The sequence below is a fragment of the Vidua macroura genome, chromosome 15 (genome assembly GCF_024509145.1).
Source record: "Vidua macroura isolate BioBank_ID:100142 chromosome 15, ASM2450914v1, whole genome shotgun sequence".
Taxonomy (NCBI): Eukaryota; Metazoa; Chordata; class Aves; order Passeriformes; family Viduidae; genus Vidua; species Vidua macroura.
The window spans coordinates 5,049,127-5,071,143 of NC_071585.1; the positions used below are offsets into that span (position 1 = coordinate 5,049,127).

At 42.8% G+C, this 22,017-nt stretch overlaps 1 protein-coding gene across 2 annotated transcripts in view; it reads right to left on the reverse strand.

The window, feature by feature from the left end:
* The window catches only part of WWC1 (WW and C2 domain containing 1), a 66,592-nt gene that overhangs the window by 16,501 nt on the left and 28,074 nt on the right, over positions 1 to 22,017 (reverse strand). For both annotated transcript variants that reach the window (XM_053991012.1, XM_053991013.1), the window contains exons 2-10: positions 19,335 to 19,444; positions 14,305 to 14,508; positions 12,577 to 12,653; positions 11,587 to 11,666; positions 10,551 to 10,680; positions 10,063 to 10,209; positions 8,961 to 9,034; positions 3,593 to 3,835; positions 2,071 to 2,160 (exon numbers count right to left, since the gene is read on the reverse strand). In XM_053991012.1, the coding sequence (XP_053846987.1) occupies positions 2,071 to 2,160; positions 3,593 to 3,835; positions 8,961 to 9,034; positions 10,063 to 10,209; positions 10,551 to 10,680; positions 11,587 to 11,666; positions 12,577 to 12,653; positions 14,305 to 14,508; positions 19,335 to 19,444 (1,155 nt within the window). The remainder of the gene's footprint in view (positions 1 to 2,070; positions 2,161 to 3,592; positions 3,836 to 8,960; positions 9,035 to 10,062; positions 10,210 to 10,550; positions 10,681 to 11,586; positions 11,667 to 12,576; positions 12,654 to 14,304; positions 14,509 to 19,334; positions 19,445 to 22,017) is intronic.

Below are 22,017 nucleotides of genomic sequence, written 5' to 3' on the forward strand. Positions count from 1 at the left end.
TTCTACTCACCATATCAGACTCCTGAGAGTCCTTATTTAGCCAAAACAACTCTAATGAGCAGTTTCAAACCAATTAAAATTAGTGCCATCCCCCTCCTCCCACATCTCTCTGGAAAGTATCTATGGCTCCTGTTAATCTCCAAAGCAGACTGCAAAAACCAGCAAGGCCCATGCAAGAAGATGAAGTTATTGCAATGAACTGTCTGACCATATGGAAATTTCCTTCCATTTGCCTCAATCTTGGACCTGCAGCCAAAAGGCAATATCACAGCTGCCTGGAACTGGCCCTCAGAGATCACAACAGCCAGCAGTTCCCAGAAAGCTGGCAGGATTCATCCATGTGAAAGACTGCTACATGGAATCCAGGGCCAAGAGAGCAAGGGAAAAACTGGGGGCTGGGCTGTGAAATCAATTCACACGCCTTATTTATCCCTAGAGTTCTAGGTGCAGAACATAACTGACAACAAAATTAATTTTAAGCAGGTGCTGTATAGAAGTCTGTTCAGATGAGAAAGTCCAGACACCACAGCACAGCATTCTGCTCAGGAGACCCAGCAAGTATTCCAGTAGTGACTACAACATGTACCATCTCTAGAAATTCCACTAAACCAAGACTCCTGCTCTGCATATTGAAGACTTTGGTCATTATTGATCCTCACTTCAGATAGGGATTAGCTATTGAAAAATTTCTGAATATGTATAAGTGCCTTAAGTTGCCCCACTGAAAAACAGTGAGGTATTAATAAGCCTAATAATCCCTTATTTATTATTTATAGGGTAAAAGCTGGAAGCTATATTTGTATAATTATGTCCATGACCTTATGAGAAAAAGGCAAGTATGCTCTATTTAGTATAATTTTGGCAGGAAATGTCTTCTGACAGATGTGCACTGCATCACATTTGTTTAAAAAAGCTTCTGATAGATGTTTTTGCATATTGGCAGTATATACACATCTGTTGAAGCCTAATGAATTTACATCTTTTCAGTGTACTTTACTAAGAAAAAGGAGAGGTTTTAAATTAATCTTTTCCCTACCAAAAAAACTGGGCTCAACTTCCTTTTGTACATGCCCTTGAATGCCAGACATTTTGCATTATGGGGTTAATAACAAACACTTATTCTTACGAAGGAGCATGCCAAGAACACTGGGCACACAGTTAGGAAGAAATTAGTTTCACATGCTTCTTGGTCACCTCAAAAGATCCCTAATCAGCTAGGTGAAATGAAAATATGATGCATTTCCACTGCATAAAAGCCTCACAGATAGCTATTCGCCATGCTGGCTTATTTACATGTCAGTCTTGCACTATGATTTCTTTCCAGTCTTTTCGGTGTCATCTTCACAAAATGAAACAGAATCCAAGTGGAGCAGAAGCTACAAACAGAGTAAATTCAGTACACACTGGTAGGAAAAAACCTCAACCAAACAAAAACCCCACCAAACTTGCTATCAGAATAATAAAAGTATAGTTTTAGCAAAATGATTTGGCCTTAGTGCCTGCAGTCATGCATTAGTCTGGAAATAACAATCCTGTGTTCTTCCAAAACTAAAGCCTGAACTAGAAGCCATTCTTTGCACAATATGAACCACAACAGATTCAGGGATATTTCTATATATTGTCCACATTGCAAGCCAGAGCACACTTGGAATTAAAGAAATATGATCATTCATCCATTAACATGAAGTTGCATTAGTGAGATTCACTCCTTTTGCTGCCTGTTAAGCTGTCTTTAACACACTTTATTAATGTAATACTTCAGTAACTCAAACTTTAGTGAATAAATCTCAGCTATCCCTAGTCACCTGAATATTACTGAAATAGAAGGGACTGTGCAAACTCCTGCTGTGAGACAGAGGCACCACCAGGAGGTTGTTCAGCCCGTTGAAAAGTGCCCATCTAAACTGACCTGTGATCCTAAGGCTTCTCCTTCCACTGACTACACAGGGGCCTTAGGTCACTTCTGGGACTGGAAGGCCTTTCAGCCCTCAGCTGGGAGCTGGAATTGTCAGCAGGGAAAGGCACAATGTGCAGCAAAAGCAGCCACAGCTGCTGGAAAGGGTCACCTACCTCTTCAGCTGGGTGTGCAACATGGCAACCAACCGTGTGGTTTCCTCCAGCTCTCGGACAAGCTGATTTCTTTTGCTGTTCAACTTCAGTCTAAGAGAAGATCAAAGAAAGAGACAAGCTAAAGCAGCATTTACTGTTTTAAATAAGGAGTAAATGAAAAATCTGCTTTTTTGCTGTGAAATCCTACAAAAGTTGATAGGAATACCCAGGACAGAATTTGGTCAAGATGTGTAAGTGTTTACCAACTTTAGAAACTTTTAAAATGCAGAAGTCAGTCCTGAAAACATTCACAACAACACAAAATAATTAATGCTGGTACCATAGAAGTTAATACTTCTAGGATCAGGCCTCAAAAGAGCTGGGCAGATTTTACTCACTATGCACTACTGCATTCCTATAGTTACTGTGCTAATAAAAGTGTAAATGTCTTCATTTCCTTCCACTAAAGTCTATGGATGATTAAGGGTTACTTGATTTAGTTATTAACCATCTCATTAGAGCTTTACATTATTGGCTTTAGCAGCATCTCAGCTTTATTTCCCACCTGAACTGGTTTGAGACAAACACGTGTGCATGTGGGTGCTCACACCCTAACTGAACAGACCTCTGGACATAAAATCCTTCCCCATGCATGTATTATGTCTTTGGCACTCTAGAATGTGATCATACTCATGGAGGTGTTCACCTTATGGCAAGACCAGAACCATTTGTCAAACCACAGATACTTCAGGCAGGTAAAAGTCTCACGGCCAAGACATTTACATTTTTTCCAGCACGATAAAACCACAAAAAGCCTATACAGAAAATTGGTGTCAGCTGGACCACGTAGAAGAAATGAAAATGTGGAGCCAGAGAGAATGAATGCAGTGTGCCTATTCCATATATGTTCAAGAGACTGCAGCAACCAGAAACACTGCTGAGCCATCCTCATTAATGTATCCAGACTGTAAAACACCTGTAGGCAATGCCTAATGCAGTATTCATCCTCACTGTACATTCCCCTGAGATCTCCCCTGCAACACAGGTAAAATTAGGGAAGAAAGTTGGCATTTTTTTCAGCTAGTTTAGATTCACAGGATATTCCCTGCAAGCCCCACAGCCCTGTCAAATACCAGATCCTACAGGAATCACATACAAGGATGCTCAGAACAAACAGCAAATTTAAGAAATTTAGAATTCCATGTGCTGACATTTACCAAGGCCCAGACTGCACAGCAAGTGTAGAAGCTGCTGTGAGGTGCTGGCTGCATACAGAAATGTTACACTACACTAACACTACACTGGGCTATTTTGAGCATTCTTTACATTCCTATAAAGGATCCATTGTAGGAACAGCAACCTTTCCCCACTAGCACAGCAAGACTTGCAGATGGGTTGTTTGGGAGATGAGTTCAGAAGCTCTCTGAGTAAAGTGTCCTGGGAATGTGAGGGCACTGCTGTGGGCAGTCAGCCAGGGGATGCAGGTGCTTGCTCCCAGTTACCTCTTGTCCAAAAAGGCACTGCCCTGTGCCCACTAACCTACCTCTCAGTGAGAGCTTTGCTCTGAGTGTCTCTAGCAGCCTGGAGGTCTTCCTCCAGGCGCCTCCTCTCTGTCTCCAGTCTCTCCACCTCTCCTCGAGTCCATTTTCTGGGGCTGATAAATCGCATTTCTTTCAAGAGCTCCTCCTTCTCATTAATCAGTATCAGACGATCCCGCTCAGAGTCCAGCACGCCGGGCCAGGCCTCGCTGTCAAGCTTAGCCAGTTGGATTTTCAGGTTTGCTATTCTGCAGGGGAAAAAAAAAAATGCAGTTATTCCCTGAGGAGTGCCTGGTCTCCTGCTCCAGACATGCAGAGGTGCACCACGACCAACCACACCTTCCAGAGCCCTGAGGAAGGCTCTCAGCTCCAGGACAAGCACCCTCATGTCCCCCTTACCAGAAAGGTGCCAAGTGCTGGGATGTGGACATGCAGAATGGGATTTTAACTCACATTTGTTCACAATGGAAAATGAAGTTTCTGGCTAATATGCAGTGTCCACAAGTCAGGGAATAATACAACAAAAATTCTGGATGTCAGAAAAGGTGATCAGATATACTTACAGGTGTTTAATATGCATTACAGCTGTGGCCTCAGAGTAGTCTGTGTGGAGGGTATGATGTGATAATTGCCTACTTTTTAATCAGTTTTATGGAAATAACTGTGTACTCCCCATGTACGATTCAGATAAAGATCAGTGGTTAGTCAAAAGCTTAAAACTCTTTTGTCTTTACAATGAGGAAGTGAATCATAGCTCCATGCTGCTACTGCAAGAATCCACCTGTTGATTCAACAGTAAGCACTCTGGACACATTAAGGAGCTACACTACTTCTGGTGCAACCTGCACTTGAGGATGTGAGGAGCTGGAGAGGCAATGTGATCCTACCAGAATCCAGAGCTGCTTATTTGCATCAGAAACAAAGCCTATTTTCACTAGAGGTATCATTCCAGATTTCAGGTGAAAGCCTGTATCACCAGTCCTTCAGCACCATGCCACATCAGCTCAGGGAGGAAGATAATGACTAAAAGCAACAGCAATACAGAAGTAGAATTTGGCAAGAGTTTTGACTGACAGAGGAGGAGAGCACAGCTTGTGGCAGGTAAGGAGACTGCTCACTCCAAATTGCTGTCTGTTCCCAATCTCCCAAATATCTGACCTGCTCAGCTAGGTCCACAAATGATCAGCTTTGCAATGCAACATACAGAGAGAAGCAGAAAACCAGCAGCAGGCCAGGATACAGGATACAAGGGCAGTAGTGTCAGTCTTACCAAAGGAAGCTGCATCCTTTGCATTCACTAACCTACAACTCTTCAAGACCTGACAAGGCTGATCATGGTAGTTTGATGAGAAACAATAGTGCAGATAAATCTGAATTAGAATTACCATGGACCTGTGTTTCTGAACTCACACAATCCAAAATTCAAGTGGGAAGCAGGGAATGGGAAGGACAGAATGGGCTGGGATGAAAAAAAAATTAAAACTTAGAAGGCAAACAAGAAAAAAAAAAAGTATTTTGCAAGATATTTGCAAAATTAAATTCACCTGACTGAACATCAGAGAGGCAAGGCATATGTGCCCCTTCACATGATGAACTCAGGTTAATCCCACACTTGGGTTTAGCAAATACATAAGAAATGGAAGTGACATGTAAAATGAATGTCCAATATGCTTCTCTCTTTGAAAAGGGCTTTGTGATCTGGTGACAGACTTACTGGACTTAAATCAGGCACAGCAAATAGTTGCAGGTACTGATCTGGATCCATCTCTCTAGAATTTGGGTTATGCTGCAGAAGTGCAGAGGATGGTGTGTGCTTCCTCCAGCCAACCAGCACGAAGGCAGGCACAGAGCAAATTCAGTGCCAACCAGCAAAATCAAAGTGTGTGGAGTAAGCAGTAAGATGCAGATCTGGGCAGCAGCAAGCTACAAGGCTCCTGAAAGGCCTCAAAGAATAAAGCTTTGTCTTCCAAGCTCCAGAGGCCAAGAGGAACCTGAGCCCAAAAGAGCCTGTGAAGGATTAGGCTCACAGACACTGACCTGCCTTCACCACCACAGGAGACAGACATGAGATCACCCTTCTGAAGAGAAGCATCACTTTCTGTAAACCCATTTCCCACAGCAGGTTGCTTACTCTAATAAAGTTCCATAATTGATAGATATTCAGCTCAACTATTTTTAGGTCGTCTTAAGAGCTGTTTTGTTTTTGAGTGCCTGATTAAGTGCAATACTGTGCTCCAACGAAGAATTAAGTGGCATTAATTCATAATCCAAGAATTCCTCAGGGCATTTTGAAGGGATATGAGTCTAAGAGGATTGGCTGGCATAAATCTGATCACTTTTGGCATACATTTGCATGCATATGGCTTTTCCACTGGAATTTGTTCTCTATGCATTTCCGAGTCTAAAAGCTTTGTTAAACTAACCTCCAGTTTTACCTTTGGTACATGATTGTTATTTTCCCCATCCTCAGTTAAAATGAGGTTTATTGTTCTATTTTTCCAATAAAACAGCACCATCACAGAAGAAACATGTTGCAGAAGGTCTGAACTTGGCTGAACACTCCAGCCCCTCAGCATTCACTGCCTGAGTCTGAACTGCATCAGTGCTGAGCCAGGCTGGGCTTGCAATGCTGGCCTCAGGTCACACCAGACTGAATAAACACACAACAGGAAGCTCAAGTTTTATTTAGTTCTTCTCTTTCTACCTAGAAAAGGCAGTTAGACGATTTATTCATTGTCATAACAAGGGTCTTTTTCGTTAATTAGGGAAAGTTAGTACTTCCTATTATTATACAACACAGGCATAGCACGTAAAATTTTTAGTCTCTCCAGAGATTGTTCAGAGCACATGCATCTCCACAGGAGCATAAGATGTGTATCTACAACCAGTAATTAATAATCCTGTATCAGATAAGCTTCTGTTCTTGAGAAAAAAACCCACAAACTAAGTGGGAGGTGTGGTTTAAAAACTGACCAGTCAAATACCCACCATCGTTGTAATGTTGCTTAATGCGAAATTAAAATATTTCATTTTAGGAGATTAAAAAAACATACTACTAAAATCCCTGAGTCACCACCAGTCACACAGAACCCAAGCTGAAAGGTTAACTGCTGAAGAAATTAGAACAGTGCATGGTGCAAGTGCTGCACAACTGAGTTACTGCTACATGTCTGAAGTTGTACAACATAATTTAATTGCATCTCTGATTACATTTATGCTGCAGCAGATTCTCCTTGCTGAGATGTAGCAATGACAACCTTTTTGACACGATACCATTCACAGTTTTGGATAGAATTAAGCCAAAGGTTTGTCACTGTAGCTGCCCTGTGTCTTTTTTTGGGTTTTATATTATCTGCTCTAGGGGTCTGTTGTCTGCCTGAGCAGTGACAGGGAAGGACATAATGGTGGGGAAGGGAACTGGGTCCTGGCAGCTCTGGTGTGGTCAAGTTCAGTCAGATACTCACCCACATCTGAGCTTTTAGTCTGGTCCACAGCAAACAGTTTCTGCCAGAGCCTGCTTTCAAAGTAGCAGCCCCTTACAGATCTAGTAGTTCTAAACTAATTAATATGGGACCATCTTGATTGCAAACCTTAAATTTTAGCTTTCAAGATACTGCAGAGCTAATACAACACATGTACTTCCATCACTTGGCTCCTTCACAGTTCGTGCGTGGGCAAAGTACTTAGTCTTCTATTGTGTTTTTGGAACATTTTAATGCTGCTGTGGGGACAGGAAACACTTCAAACATCACAAGGAAGAATTTTCACAGGAACAGAAGGTTCCTTGTGAGTCACTATAGCCATAGTATTGTTCCAGCCTTAAACCAGTTGAGGTATTTGTTTCTGGAGCTCCTACTAAATACTGTGCCAAAACCATGGTACTTTGATAGCTGGAGATCTTTCCATTTTAGCATCAACTATTCATGTCCATTTAGATCCATCTTTCCTCATGAAAATGTTTTTTAAACTTTGAGAAAAACCTTTAGATAACCTAAGACAAACATGGGGTATGAGCAGCAAGTATTCTTTAACTGCAAGGTGTGTTGTATGTCCCTCATCATCACTTCAAATGAACCACTCTGCTGTGTATAAAATTCACTCTCTTTATAAAGAGCAAATTAAAAGAGCAGGCTTGTCACTATTCACTTTCCCCTCTTTGGAAAAGATACAGGATAAAGGAAGAGTATTCCTCTTCAATCTGAATGTGTAAAGTCAGTGTGAATTAAACTGAAGCCCTCAGCAAAGCTTAAAAGTAAAAGGCAATTTTAACATGCCAAATTAACCACTGCATCTGAAGGAATGGTATTTTTAATGTTGCTATTAAAAGTCACTGAATCATCTGAATGTCAAGGTGTTTTGGCAAATCTTGGACTGGCAAAATAAACTGCTCTGATAAAATTGCTCCACCTACGAAAAGAAATATAAATTTGTGTCAGAATCAGTTGGGCACACAGTTTTTGACAACTGCCACAGACACAGATCAAATTTTATGCCACTGAGAAGCATGGCCTACTGGCCACTCCAGTACACCAAAATGAGAGCATTATGAGTAACATCAGCCTTAAGGCTCTTACTTCTAACCAGAGGCTGGAGAAAAGGCCTTCTCTTTGCATATATCCCAGGCACAGATCGTACCACGCATCTGAACTTTGTTATTCTGGAGTTGCAAAGTCCCTCTAGAGCAGTTAAAAGTGAAGAAAGTCACCACCAGCAATGGTGGTGACATCACTGAACAAAGACTAGGCCAGCCAAAGTCTAAGTAATAATTCTTGGTGGTTTTTCATTTAACTGTGCAGTTGTGTTAGCTATTATCTATTAAAAAGTAAATCCTGGAAAGCTTTTGCTTAAATTGGCCTGTTAAGTAGATAGATTTTTTTTTTTTAGTCTATTCTTCATTCATTTGAGATCAGAGGGCAAAGGTGAAAACTTACATTCTTACAGATAAGCTCTGGAATTGCAGCATTGACCATATTTTGATGTAAGGTATTAACACAATATACATTTCCCCTTATCACACTTAGGCATGCAAGCATTCATTCATTTCAAATAAGGTAAGGAGATGCCTTGCAGTACAGTCTCCTTATTAGGAATGGGGAAGCACTGGCAACAGGTAGCAGAACCACTTATGTCCCCATAGGTGTGGCCAGACTGAATTCTTTATGCATTAGTCACGCCTTAGTAATTTCTAGGATGGTTATTTATTTCTTGAAAGATAACACTGGCCCAAAAAGCCTACTGTCTCACTGGCTCAAAAATGACCACATTTACTTAGCAGCAATGCTGGCTTTCAGTCTGGTGGCACCTCTTCTAGTGAAATTTATCCTCAGAATGAGCTGTGTGACCACCAAAAAGGGCAATGGGCCAAAGAATTACCTTCTCTTTGCCTCTTCATACTGCAGCCGCAGTCGCACCTTCTCGGCCAGCTGGTTACTGCTGCTGCCAATAAACTGAGACAAAAACCAAATCAGCAACTTAGCAACCACTCCTCCTTTGATATTTCCTTGACACTGTTACAAGTGACACTTGATGTTACCAGTCATTTCCTAGTTAAACCAATCACAACACAGGACCATGCTGCACTTAAATACATTTTTCATTATTTCTTAAAATACTTAAACCCCAACAAGATTCAAAGGCACTTTCTGGCCTAGAAAGAAGAGAAAATCCACCCCATCTGTCTTGGGCTTCTATTTCTATGAACATACAAATACCTTTGCAATCCTTCTTCTTAAATGCTCTTTGCATCCTTAAGTGCTGCATTGCATTTTGGTTTGGATGACATCTTGCTTTGGCTGTAAAGCCTTAAAGACAAGGGACATCCCACCACGCCCAGATCTGCAGATCTTTACTAACATGAGTGGCTGACTGAAAGTGGCTGCAAACCTCTAAGTGAAGGCTCACAGGAGAGGCTCTGTGCTGTCCTGTGAGAAGTAAGATGTACCCCCAGCACTGATTGAGTCCTTACCAAGGCTGGGACCAACCTGACACTTCTGATCTCCTTGCATGTGTGGGACTGAAGGTTTATGAGCAGTACAACTTTGGTGACATCAAAATATCTGCACACAAGCTGCTGTTGCCCCTTGTAACCCAGTGAAAGCCAAACACCCTTAGGGGAAGAGTCCTCATTGGAGCTTAGCCCATACAGACCTGCTCAATGTTTCTTCTCTCATAACTTATTGGTATAAAGAGCTAAAGGAGTGTTTGTATCACAATCTACACCTACAAGCAAAATCAAACTTCCTTCCCTTTTATTCCTACTGGGCTCCTCTGATAGAGACAGTGTGGGGAAATATCAGGTTGCCCTCAGTGATACATTAACACTGCACACAGAAACAAAGCCACACTGCAGTTTAAACCAGGAGAAGTTAAGATTTCACAGAAACTTGTCCATGCTTGGCAACTCACGGTGAGGTAGCTCTACACACAGTTCAGAGGAATGTCTCCACGAGCACAAGGCTTCTCACACATTACTCACATTTCCTGAAACATCTGTCTGGGAGCTGACATCCAGGTACTGCCGGGGTAGCAGAGGGCTGGAGCTTTCCACAGACACGCTGCTGGCCCACAGGTCTGACTGGGATCCTCTGTCATTCACAAAGCTGTCTTTTAACCTGGCTAAGCTCTAAAACCACAAAAAAAAATCATGAGGTGAGCTCACTTCTGCCCAAAGTACCTCAGCAGCTACATAACTTCAGGCTAACCCCATGACTCAGATGTGACCATGTCTGCTGTGCCCACTCAGATCCTGCAAACTCGAGGTTAGGCATGGCTGGACTGTATTTTACACTTCTCATTTCCAGCATCTGAAGAACTGCAGAGGCTGTGGTCCAACCACAACACAGAACTAGTTTAATAAAAACCTCAATTATGTATCTGAAATACAAAATACTTAAATTACTTCTCAGAAATTCAATCTCCTAGCAATGGTGACACAAAATACTATGAGTCATCTTGTTTCAATACCTGAATGAGGTCTTGTTTTTCCTTCTCTCCTGATGTGATGGCCTTCTTGAGAGCTTTCATTTCACTTAAAATGGCTTGTGCCTCATCAAGTTTGTAGCCACCTTGAGTATCAGACATTTTCATGTCAATTCTGTATAAAAATTTAAAAAAACAGTAAGCTAACACTTAATAACATCCATTTAATTGAATTATCCTAGATGCATGTGTCTTGACATGGATTTTTAACAAAAACACACTCCAAACTACAACAAGGACAACAAAAGGAACAAGAGCCCACTCCCCATTGCCTAAGTTACTCCACTCAGCAGTACATTAAGCTAGAACTCTGATTTCAGCAATATCATCATCTCTTTGACTCCTAAGGGAGAACAAAGGTGCATACAACCCCCCCAAAACAGTGTGTTAGGGCAGACTGCTGCTAGCTGCCTTGTTCCTAACCTAGAGAGGATCAGCTTAGCCATCTATGAGAATTACCTTATTATCACTCATGTTTTCAAAAACCAGGCACAGACTCACGTGCACAGATGTATTTGCTTGCACAACCTAATCACAAACCACTTCATCCTTCCCTTTCCTCAAAGGAATTCTACCAGGGTTGACCCTTAAAATAAAGATTTATCTGAAAGATGCAAGATGTCTCATCACACAAAGGCAAGTGCCTGAAACTTTTCCTCCCCTTCCACTCTACCTCCAGTTTTTTCTCAGTGCCCTAAATCAATGGCTCTTATAATTAAGACAATGGGCTGTAGTGTCATCCATACTGAGCAATACTGAGTAGAACAGAAAACCAGTTAACTGATGAGATCCTGGTTCAAAACCTTTTTGCCATGAAGTCAGTTCTAATGTGGTCAATCCCACACAGGCACTGATTTGAGAGAACTCCCCCATGGTTGTGTACTGCTTTCAGCCTAAAGATATCATCAGCAGCATATTTCAGCTTATGTTATTTAGGCAGCTATTTATAAATGTAGTGGGGGATGCATTGCAAGCCAGAGATGTTCTGAAAAAAAAAAAAAGATCTTGAGAACACACTTACTTCTTCAGTGTTTGAAATCCATGCTCTTTGTACTGGAGCTCTTGCTTCATGTGAGCTACTTCTCTCTTGAGTTTATTAACCTGCAGCAAGGTGTCACATTTTTAGAAGGCTATTTTATATGAGTATTTAGGTACAGTGCTACCCATTCTATTCAAAACTTATTCAGTGTAGACAGTACTCTAAACAAAGTTTCCAGGCACTCAGCTCATCTCAAGAGCAGGAAACAGCCCTGACTGCCTCCTCACCAGGACTTTATCACTGGCCAGGGCTTTATCCAGTAGCTGCCATTACACCTCTTAAAAAGGGGCGCAAGGGAAATTCCAGCCACATAAGTGGAAAAGTTGAGAAAAATTCAATAAAGAGAGCAATGAAACACATGTCAACTTTGCTCAGAAATGTTTAAAACCTTCCCAGTCATTAAGAAAACTGCTAAGCATCAGGACAGGAGTTACCCTGCAGCGACTGAAGCCACCCTCCAAGCTCCCCAGCGAAAAGGCCCCACTGCACAAGTAACCCAGCAGGATGACAGTCCATACTGTAAATCCACTGACCCTACAGCTTGCTGCTTTATATTCCTCCAGAGGCCACACTGACCTACTTTACTTTAGTCCTTTCTTCCTCCCAAGCTGAGCTCGGCATGAGAGCACACCCTCCCCTGCTGACAGCCTGCACTAAGCCCTGCACAAAACAGCTGCCCGTCCCTGGGGAGGACCCCAGCTCTCCAGAACTGGAGGAGCCAGCATGCAGCTCCACATCCCACAGCCATCCTGCACTGCCAGCTGCCAAGGCAGGCTAAAGTCTAAGGGAAAAAAAAAAAAAACTGTTTCAAATTCCTAAGACTGCAACGTTAGAAAATTCTGATAAATGACCTCCTAAATGGCAACATTAGCTCTCCCAACTGCTTTGGCATCCCCTTTCAGTATTTGCCACGAGGTCTGGAAATACCTGAACATTACTCATGGCAAGCAAAGGTACATTTGTATTACTCACCCTGGATTTTGTAGTAGCAATCTCTGCTTTGAGGATCTCGGGGTCATACTTGGAACTTGATGAGGAGCCAGAAAGCACTGGAACAAATACAGAGCCAGTTTAGCAGCTCTGCCTTCCTCCCTACACTTTTACCAGCCCACCACAGACTGAGGTCTCCCATCACTCCTGCACACCCAGACCTCCACACATTGCTGGTGTAGGTCTGTTACCCAATTTCCACATCTCACTGCTCAAAGACAGGGAAAGGCAGTAGTGCAGGCAAGTACTCCACAAAAAGTGCAGACTGAAGGGGCCAAAGCATGTCCTGAATCTCCAAAGTCTGGATTTGTTCCAGGTTCACACACTTAACTCAAACTCCCCAACATGTTCACTCCATTCAAAAGTGTGTCTTCCTGCATTTCCAAAGGCATTTAACAGAACTGAAGGGACAGGCATTGCATGAAGGTTTACTTAGTTTTTTTTTTTTCAGACTTCCTCATTGAGCAAACAATCCACTGAATGTTTACAAACAAAGAAAAGCAAAGAATGAGAAGAAACTGAAAAATGTGATGCAAGCCTTTTCAGAGCCTTGAGGACATGACCAACTATACAATGTGTCACACCAGATTAAATCAATGTCCCATTAAGAGCAGAACTCTCTTCTCAGCAGCAGTTAAACCCTTCTGCCTCAGAAGGTACAGAAGCTCCCCAATGTGCAATGTTGTTAGAGGTAGCTGTAGGCAAGGGAGATACTCTGATCCTTGCAGCCATCAGTTTATGCCCTATAAAACATGGGAAAGCATTTCTAGTTATTTCTGTTTGGTTGTATTTTTCAAGACAGGTCCCATCTCACCCACGTAACTCATGTTCTCAGTGTACTGCTCTGGGTAGAGGAGTCCTAAGAAAAGAGCAAGCCCAATTCTTTAGAGACGAGGGACAGCACCCTTATCAAACAAGAATCCTTCAATTGACAGGAAACTACTTAAAAAAATTTAACACCAGGCACAGGATTAGCCAGTGGAATTCTCCATCATCACATATAACTCACAAGAGTGAAACGGGGGAGGTTCTTGGCTGGCAAGAACACAGAAAATCTCCAATACTGAGGATTATAACAAAAATTCTGGAATACATGCAGGAAATAAATCCTGTTCTGGACATTTTCCAGCTCCTAACTAGTACCAGTAAGGAGGAAATACAGCATTCTATAAAGATTTCTGCACCAAATCGTGAAGCGACATTGGTATTGATGTGTTGTGACACAGAATATGGAGCACAAACTGCTGTCCTTCACACACACAGAGGCAATCCACCAGGGCTGACTTGGAACATGGCATAAAATACACACCCTCAGCTCCACTAGAGCATCACTCAACTACCTGGGATACAAAACTACAAAAGGGCCTGGGAATACTGTCCAAGATGGACCTTCTTGCCGTGTTTCTGTTCTTTAAACAGGGCAATCAAGGAAAATACCATGTAAGTTAACTTTTACACACTGAGCCAAACAACACAATTTTAGCATTTGAAAATCTGCACGGTGACTCCAGTGACTGAGCCACACACAGGAGTGTTTCATAACAATCAGGTGCTGGGCAGATACCATTTCTGAAACAAACTGATCACACATGAAGGGTGACATGGCACACCATCCCAGTGCTCTATCCAAGGACCAGCTTCATGCCTTTTACTGTCCTACAGGGTGCACAGCTGAGGAAAGAGCTGGTTAAGAGCTCACTAAGTACTCACAGCTGGTCTGAGAGCCCAGTTTGTGCTCCCAAACATCGTGCAGCTGCCGATACTCCTGCTGGGCCAGTTCAAGCCTCTGCTGTTTCACTTGATAGATCTCCTTCTGGGCAGCAATGGCCTCCTGGGCCAGGACAAGGTAATCCTTCAGCATGTGCTCCTGCTCCCGGCGCCATTGCACCCGCGGGTCTTCTATCTGAGTCGTTTCTGGGAGAGAAAACAGGAGAAAGCAACATCAACAGAATGCAGGCTTGTTCTGCTACTTGGAAAAGCTCCACTGTTTATGACATTTTAGAATAGTCTCTTGCCCCATCCCTGTAATAAAGAAGTAGAATAATGACATTTTGCTTTTTTCCAAGGAAGGTAACTGTTGCCCCACAATGAATTCCAATGAGTTCTGCCATGCTGAATAGAATAATTCACAACAAAACTGTCATATAACTCTCCAACTCCTCTGCTGCTGAAGCTGCCCTGGTTCTGGCTCTTAAAAACATCCACCCAAGAATATGCATACACAGTTCTAAGACACTGACATCGACTGTTAGACTTATCTTTATTGCAACTGTTTTATAACATTACTATTAAAGTGCCTCTACTATTTCACCGATAAAACTTTCAGAAAATATCATTGCCACATAACTGCATTATACTGCACCTGACAACATGAAAGCAATTACAACTCTGCCCATCCTCTTTGGCTGCCAAGTGGCTTTTATTGCAGAGGGGAAAGAAAACCTGCTCACTCTGATTCCAGAGGTAAGTAAAAATAAAGTCTGATTAAATCACAGATTTGTGAAAGCATCTTAAATGACATTACATGAACAGAATCTCAGAGAGTAGTAAATATCTCCTTTAGGGAAAGCAGGCACAGCAGTAAATGACTGAAGGATGTGGGAGGTGGAGTTTAGGGTAACAGAATGCAGCAGTTACAGCACTTCTATCTCCGTTACCCCAACACAACCAATACATTGCTTTCCAGGTTTCTAATCATGAAAAAGGAGTAAGGTCATAGACATGCAGCTACTCCTAATACTAACGAGGTAAATTTATTGTCAGTGTGTGTCTCTGTTTTGTGAAGAAATGCCCAAAACATTTTTCATTTCTATTTCAAGGCTATTACATGTTCTTGTTTGGAGCAGGTTCCAATATTTAGTTGACCGAGTGCTCTGAACTGTCTAAACTAACATGCTTGAATAAGGATGCCTAGTTACCACATAATGAATAATTAATGAAAAGGACTTGCTTGAAACTATCAGTGGGAATCTAATCTGCATATCTGAAGAGCCTCTTTAAATATTTAGTAAAAGCTGCCAGAGTGGAAGGTATGAGCAGCTCTTAAGCGAGTCAGGCATAAGACCAGCACTGCAGTACACAGGATGTGGGGAAGAGAAGTTAGACAATATTCTTAGCAGCAGAACTAGAAATAAAGGGGTTTACCCAAGGGATGACACTCAATCCTTTTCACAAGCTGTTCATGATCATGCTGAGGAGAAAATTAATCAGCTACTCCAGCAGTAAGCTGTTTCTAACAATACCTCAAGACCCAAAGGAACCCATGGCGATTCAAATTACATGGCAAAACTCGGAGAAGCCACAAAATGCATCAAAAAACCCAGTATAGGTTGTAGAAGCATTTCAATTGAGTCCTTTACAGGTCCTGCAAGAGGAAGCAATATTTCAGCTGATCTAATATTAAAGCTAGGCCTGGACATAAAAAACTGCCCCAAAATAATATGAGGAAAAGCAGCTGCTTGTACCAGCTGTAGGTGCCCTCATGGATAGCACTGTGCTCTTAGAGGGAGCAAAAGAAAGCCACAGAGGACACAGAATCTGTAGGAGACTGACATCCCCATGCTCCTGCCTCAATTCTTGCCCTCAACTCTCATTTTCCAGATAACCATCACCCACACCCAGATGAAGTACCTGCCTTTTCTCCACAGTTGAACCAGAAGGGGAAAGTCTGCTGTTATCCAGGGAGCTGCCCCCACATTCCCAGACATGAGCTTCCCTGGACACGACTGCACAGCCACCAGCAACTTTGACTTAGGGCTCTCTAATTTCCAGCATAAAAAGTATGTTGGCAAAGTACCCATGGCTCTTGAAGTTTATGCAGGACACTTGATTTTAAGTCTACCTCAACATAAGTCTTCAAGCCCAGTTAATTCCAGTTTTTCCTTAGACAAGCAGCCCATTCTTCCTGTAATCCCAAGAAGGGTGGTGGAAGCTGCTGCAGGAAAATTCCTCTGTTATAAGCAATGAGGAGGAAGGCTGCAAAAGCCTCCAACCCTGAACACCTCTGTGAGGTGGTGAAGCACTGCCAGTGCTCCAAGCCCATCCACAATCTGACCCAGGGAATGCTCAGCAGACAGCTCACAGAGAGGATGGCTAACACACTGAGGTATTGAAATGCTTTGTGTCCAGATTTATTCTAAATATTCACCTCAACCTTTTCAGTAATCAAAGCACTAACTGTTACCCCTTGATTGCAGCTCTGAGCTTTCGTTTTCAAACATGCAAAACCAATCAATGAAAGTGTTGGCCAAGGGCTTTCACTGAGCTACTGAGAAATGCAAAATACATTCAGAAGTGAGATGAAAGAACTATAGAAATGCAGGCTATTACATCATTTGTTGTCTCATGAATTCCTAATTCAGTGTTGAGCTTGTCATAAATAAATCTGCTTGCTTCATGTCGGAGGAATGTAGGTTTATGATGCTTGCATCAGCATCATTCCTTTGTGCAAATCACACTCCAAAGTTCTCCCAGAGAGGCACACTCAAGGCTATTAATAGTGTATTAGGAATATTCTGGGTACTCAATTCAATTTAATTATATTTATTTTCCCTCAGAGAGGTGGTTACAGTTGTTCTCCATCTTGCTTCTTTTAATGGCTCCTGCCTTTAGAGTTCATTTAAGTCTATCCTTGGGCTCGTTTCTGATAATTAGTGTCAAATACTTGTGCAGTAGGAGCAAGACCCAACATGGCTCCATTCCTTTCCCACCCTCAGCAGTTCCTTCCTGCCAGGGAACCTGCCAGAGACCTTGGAGAGGAAGAAGGTTTTGGACACTCTCCAGAGGACACTTCAACATACACCACAAAGATGAGCTGCTTGATTAGGTTAAGGTAAATGGATGTGTTCTGCTCTGTCATGATCTGGATTAGAGCTGGCACAAGAAACATGTCATGAGTTTGTTCCTCTTCTTTTTAACTTTTCAGTTGAAATTCTCATTTCAATATTGAGGCCTCTGACATCCCACAGAAGTGGAACTTTTTGAAAGGCACTGTTATTAAGCAGGTGTCAGCACAGTTGGAAGGATTCTCTGCCTGCCCCTGAATCCTGTGGTGCCTGTGAGAGGCACAGACCAGGAGTAACTGCCCCAGACCTGCAACCAGACCTTTGCACGTTCACCCTGCACCAACTCAAATGTATAAATAAAACCATGTTTGGTTTGTCCCAACTGCATTCAACCATTCAGGCTGGAAAAGGCCTTCAGGATCATTGAGTCCAACCTCAAACTTAAGAATGATGGAGTTTCTGCTAACTGAAATACTTCAGGGGTCCAACAGGCTTCCATGTCCCACAGCTTCAGGTCAAGGCTATTTTCCCATTCCTAGATTGTGAAATGGACACCAGACCTGGTCTTACAGACCTGTAGGAGATCCAAATTTGTGCCTTGCAACTCAGCACCTTCTAAAGCAAAGTTTGTCCACTCCTCTCCCCTGCAGATCTCCTTTGTGTGATCCTGTAGACTTGCCTACCCTTTCCAATAAAAAGAAAAATCAACATACCCTACCTCACAGAAAAATACTTAGGATGAAGCTGTTTAAAGATATGTCATCCTAAAATCACAGGATTTACATAAGTTCTAAATAAAAATATTTGTGTCACCTTTACATTTGGAAACTTACAATCTTTGTATTGTGGGGGTCAGCTAGGCCTTTTGGGAATAGGCTTTTTTCATTCTGCATTTTTAACACCCGAAAGAAGTTGCTAAAGCTTGGAGGGTGCAGTCTCAGGCCAGGTGAAATTGTGGCAGTTTTGAAAAAGGGAAAGGTGTGAAGATGAAAATACCCAAGGGGGGAAAAATGCACCAGACTTCCATATCTTTATTAAAAAAAAATAATGTCATTTTCTAAAAAAAAAAAAAAAAAGTTCTCAGTTGACGTTGTAGAAGTATAGAAGTAGATTTAAAAAAAACCCACAACAGACACTTTTGTCTTTTAAAAGTTTCTCTCAGCACGAGTTGCAAACAAGCTCCCCTAAAAGGGCCTGGACATGGTTGTGCTGTGAATTTCTGGGCTGCTGCTGGAGCTGTTCTGTAAAGAGAACCAAAGTCACTTATTTGTTTTGCTTATTACTTTTTCAGGGGATTTGTTCTAGCATAACCCATTACAGTTATTCTAGTAATGTCTGTAATGATATAACAAATGCTGAATTTTCTCATAATTCCAATGAGCTTACAAAATTAACTCTTTTGGCCTATCAAGCAATCTAGCAAAGGGTGTAAGCAGTGGCTTAGCTTGAGGACACAGGATAAAGACACCCCAAGCCTGAACCCTGAACAGGACATCCCAAGCTTACTTGAGGGTTTTGTCTCCAGCAAAGGCAGTGTGAGCTCCTGCAGCCAAGGGAGCTCGTGCTCATTCAGTTCACCCCTGCCAGGGGAGTCAACACAAGACCTTTGCACTGTTTCTGATGGTCTTGCCACAGGGACAAATTCCAGCCTAAGAACAAACTCCAGATCACTGCTACCCAGTTGGGAGTCCTCAGCAGAACCGAATCTGACAGAGGTGTGTCCATAGTATTGGCTTCAACGTGGCTGCCAACTAGAAGATTGCAACTCAAAAGGTCTCAAATTCCTGCTTAGAGAGGGAAGTACTTTGTATGATGGAGAAGGAGAGGATTTGATTCCACGAGCTGCAGATCTCATCAACTCTAAAACATGCTGTTAGCAACTCTGTGGTTTTGTGTTTAGTATACTTTAACAGAGGCACAAATTGCTCTGCAAAAACACAGTAGCATGTCACTTACTGGTGTTGTGGTCTATGTAATAGACTCCGACCTGAGGGTCATAAGCTTCTTCCCATCCTAAGGGCAACTCATCACTGATGCAGTCAGCAAAGGTCAGTGGTTTAGTATACCTGAAATGCAAAATAATATTTAGCATTAATAAAAGAACACTCCCACATGCCTTGTTCCAAACAACTGACCAGAAAACAAATGCCACAAGGGCTTCAGTATCAAAACCAAAGAGAACTGAAAACTATTTTAAAGCCTTTGTTCTTATCAAATAATACACCAGTAACTCTTCCCTTTCTCCATCTGAAGTTAGAGCAAGATGAATTCATTCTGCCACAGCTCTGCAGCCTTGCCTGGCTCAGCCAGTACTCGCTTGACAAAGGAACATTAAGAACTTTGCCAGAAACAATTCCTGCCTCTCCAGTGAAAGAACAAGACTGTTTGCAGGCAAGTCCTGTACCAAAAATATGTAGACAAGAAGGAGCAAGATGAGAAATGCAATTTGCATAGCATGAATAAGTAAGACTGAACAATCAATAGCAAGTGCTGAGGGCTGTGGGACCACTTGTCATGCAACTTCTCTCATTTGCATTGCAATATGCTCTGTTTCATTAATGACAAACAAGATTAGTTTCTCAGTATCAGAAAACATGTAACCCACTCCGTCCAAACAAGGAAGTATTTCCACAGCACTGCTCTGATGAGTTTTTCTATTACAGACCACAGGCAGCAACACTCTGAAGGCTTGTATGGCTAAACACAAAGCTGAGAGTACCCACTCCTTGAGTGGCCACACAGATTTTAATCACCAACACCACATCCCTTTCCTCCCTTTGACTCGGAGTTAATGAGGTTCAGCTTGCACCAACAAAACTACAAACCAAACAGCACTGCAGGGAGGCAGAAGCCAGGAGGGATTAATCCTGCAGGTGCCTCACATCCCCAGCTGCCAAAAGCACAATATGCCAGAGGCCCAGAGATCCATCACACAAGCCCAGTGCTCTGCATGGTGTGTGTATGGATGGATGGATGGAAGGGGGCTGAGTCTGCCTTCCCAGAGAAGCCTTGTGGCAGGAAGCACAGGACACACTGCACAACACCACAGTCCCTCCAGGCAGGCACACACCGAGAGCAAGGGGTCAGCAAGCACCTACAGAGCTGCACCCGACTGCCACACGCCAGCAGCACATCACAGGGAGCCAAAGGGGGACACAGAGCAGCTCTGCAACCCACTGCAAGAGGCTGGACAGCTTCCCAGCAAGTCCTCCCTCCCCAAAGGTAATTAAGGAGGGGACAGACAAAGTGTTACACTAAGCTCTGAGCATCATCTGGAGGCACTGAGAACCAGCTGGTACTCCCATATTAACGTCTTACAGTCACTCATGGTTAAGAGGAATTTTAGGAAAAAAGCCTTCAACCAGAAGATATAGCCTTCAACTTATATATAAGCCTTCAACATAAAATCAACATTTAACAACTAACGTAATTCCCCCTAAATATGACCTATAAGTCTGGTATGCAGTAAGAATGGGGTGGGAACATTTTTGTAAAAGCCATGTAAGCCACTAACACCTCTAATTTACCTGCTGTTGCATTTCCCTTTCAACGCACTGCCTTTGCCACATAAAGCAGTGATTCAATCACTATTCTCTCAGAAAATTTCAATTTAATTTAAAGCTCTGCTGCTCTGCTCTTAATTTAAAGAACTCAGAGCTTCACAACATGGAACTGTGAAATTTTCTCAATAAACTTTCACTGAAGGGTTTATTTTTACAGTTCTTAATCTAGACTGTGTAGCAAAAGTGTGTTTGTATAGAAAACAGAGATTACCTGAAAACAAAATAGAATCTCAATGCTTGTGATTGCTATCCCTTATCCCATGTTCTTCCCTGTGGATCAAGCTGTTTCCTCAGCCTGAGTACCCAATATGTGCTGCTCTGAGTTGATCAAATCAAAGATGCACAAGGGTAAAAATGCAGAGCAAGGTCAGATACAAGCCACTCTCTGGAGATAACAGAGATGAAAGTGCTGTAGGAAACGTGTTGGCAATGTTAAGTTAAACACCAGGGTTAACACTTTCCCCCTCTCTGAAAACAGCATCTGCTTTTATTTAACTGTTGTGGTTCATGTGGGAGCAGCACAGGTAGGGAAGAGGGAGGGCACAGTGCTACATGCTGAACTAGATGGAGCTGCCCCCATCCCTGAGAGGGGCACAGTCATGCTGGGATCACAGAACCATGGAATATGCTGAGCTGGAAAGGACCCACAGGGATCACCCAGTCCAGTCCCTGTCCCTGCACAGACACACCAACAATCCCCCCTGTGCATCCCCGAGAGCATTGTCCAAGCACTCCTGGAGCTCTGGCAACCTCGGGGCCATAACCATTCCCTGGGGAGCCTGGGCAGTGCCCAGCACACTCTGGCTGAAAAAACTTCCACCTCTATCCAGCGTAAACCTCCAGGCTCAGCCTTGTGCTGTTTCCTCAAGTCCTGCCATGCTCATGGTACCTGTCCCTCTGCTTCCCCTCACGAGGAAGTTGCAGACCACAATGAGGTCTCCCCTCAGTCTCCTCTTCTCCATGCTGAGCAAACCAAGTGCTCTCAGCCACTCCTCAAGCAGCTTCCCCTCCAGACCCTTCACCATCCCCTGGACACTCTCTAATGGTTTCATGTCTTTGTTTATACTGTGGTGCCC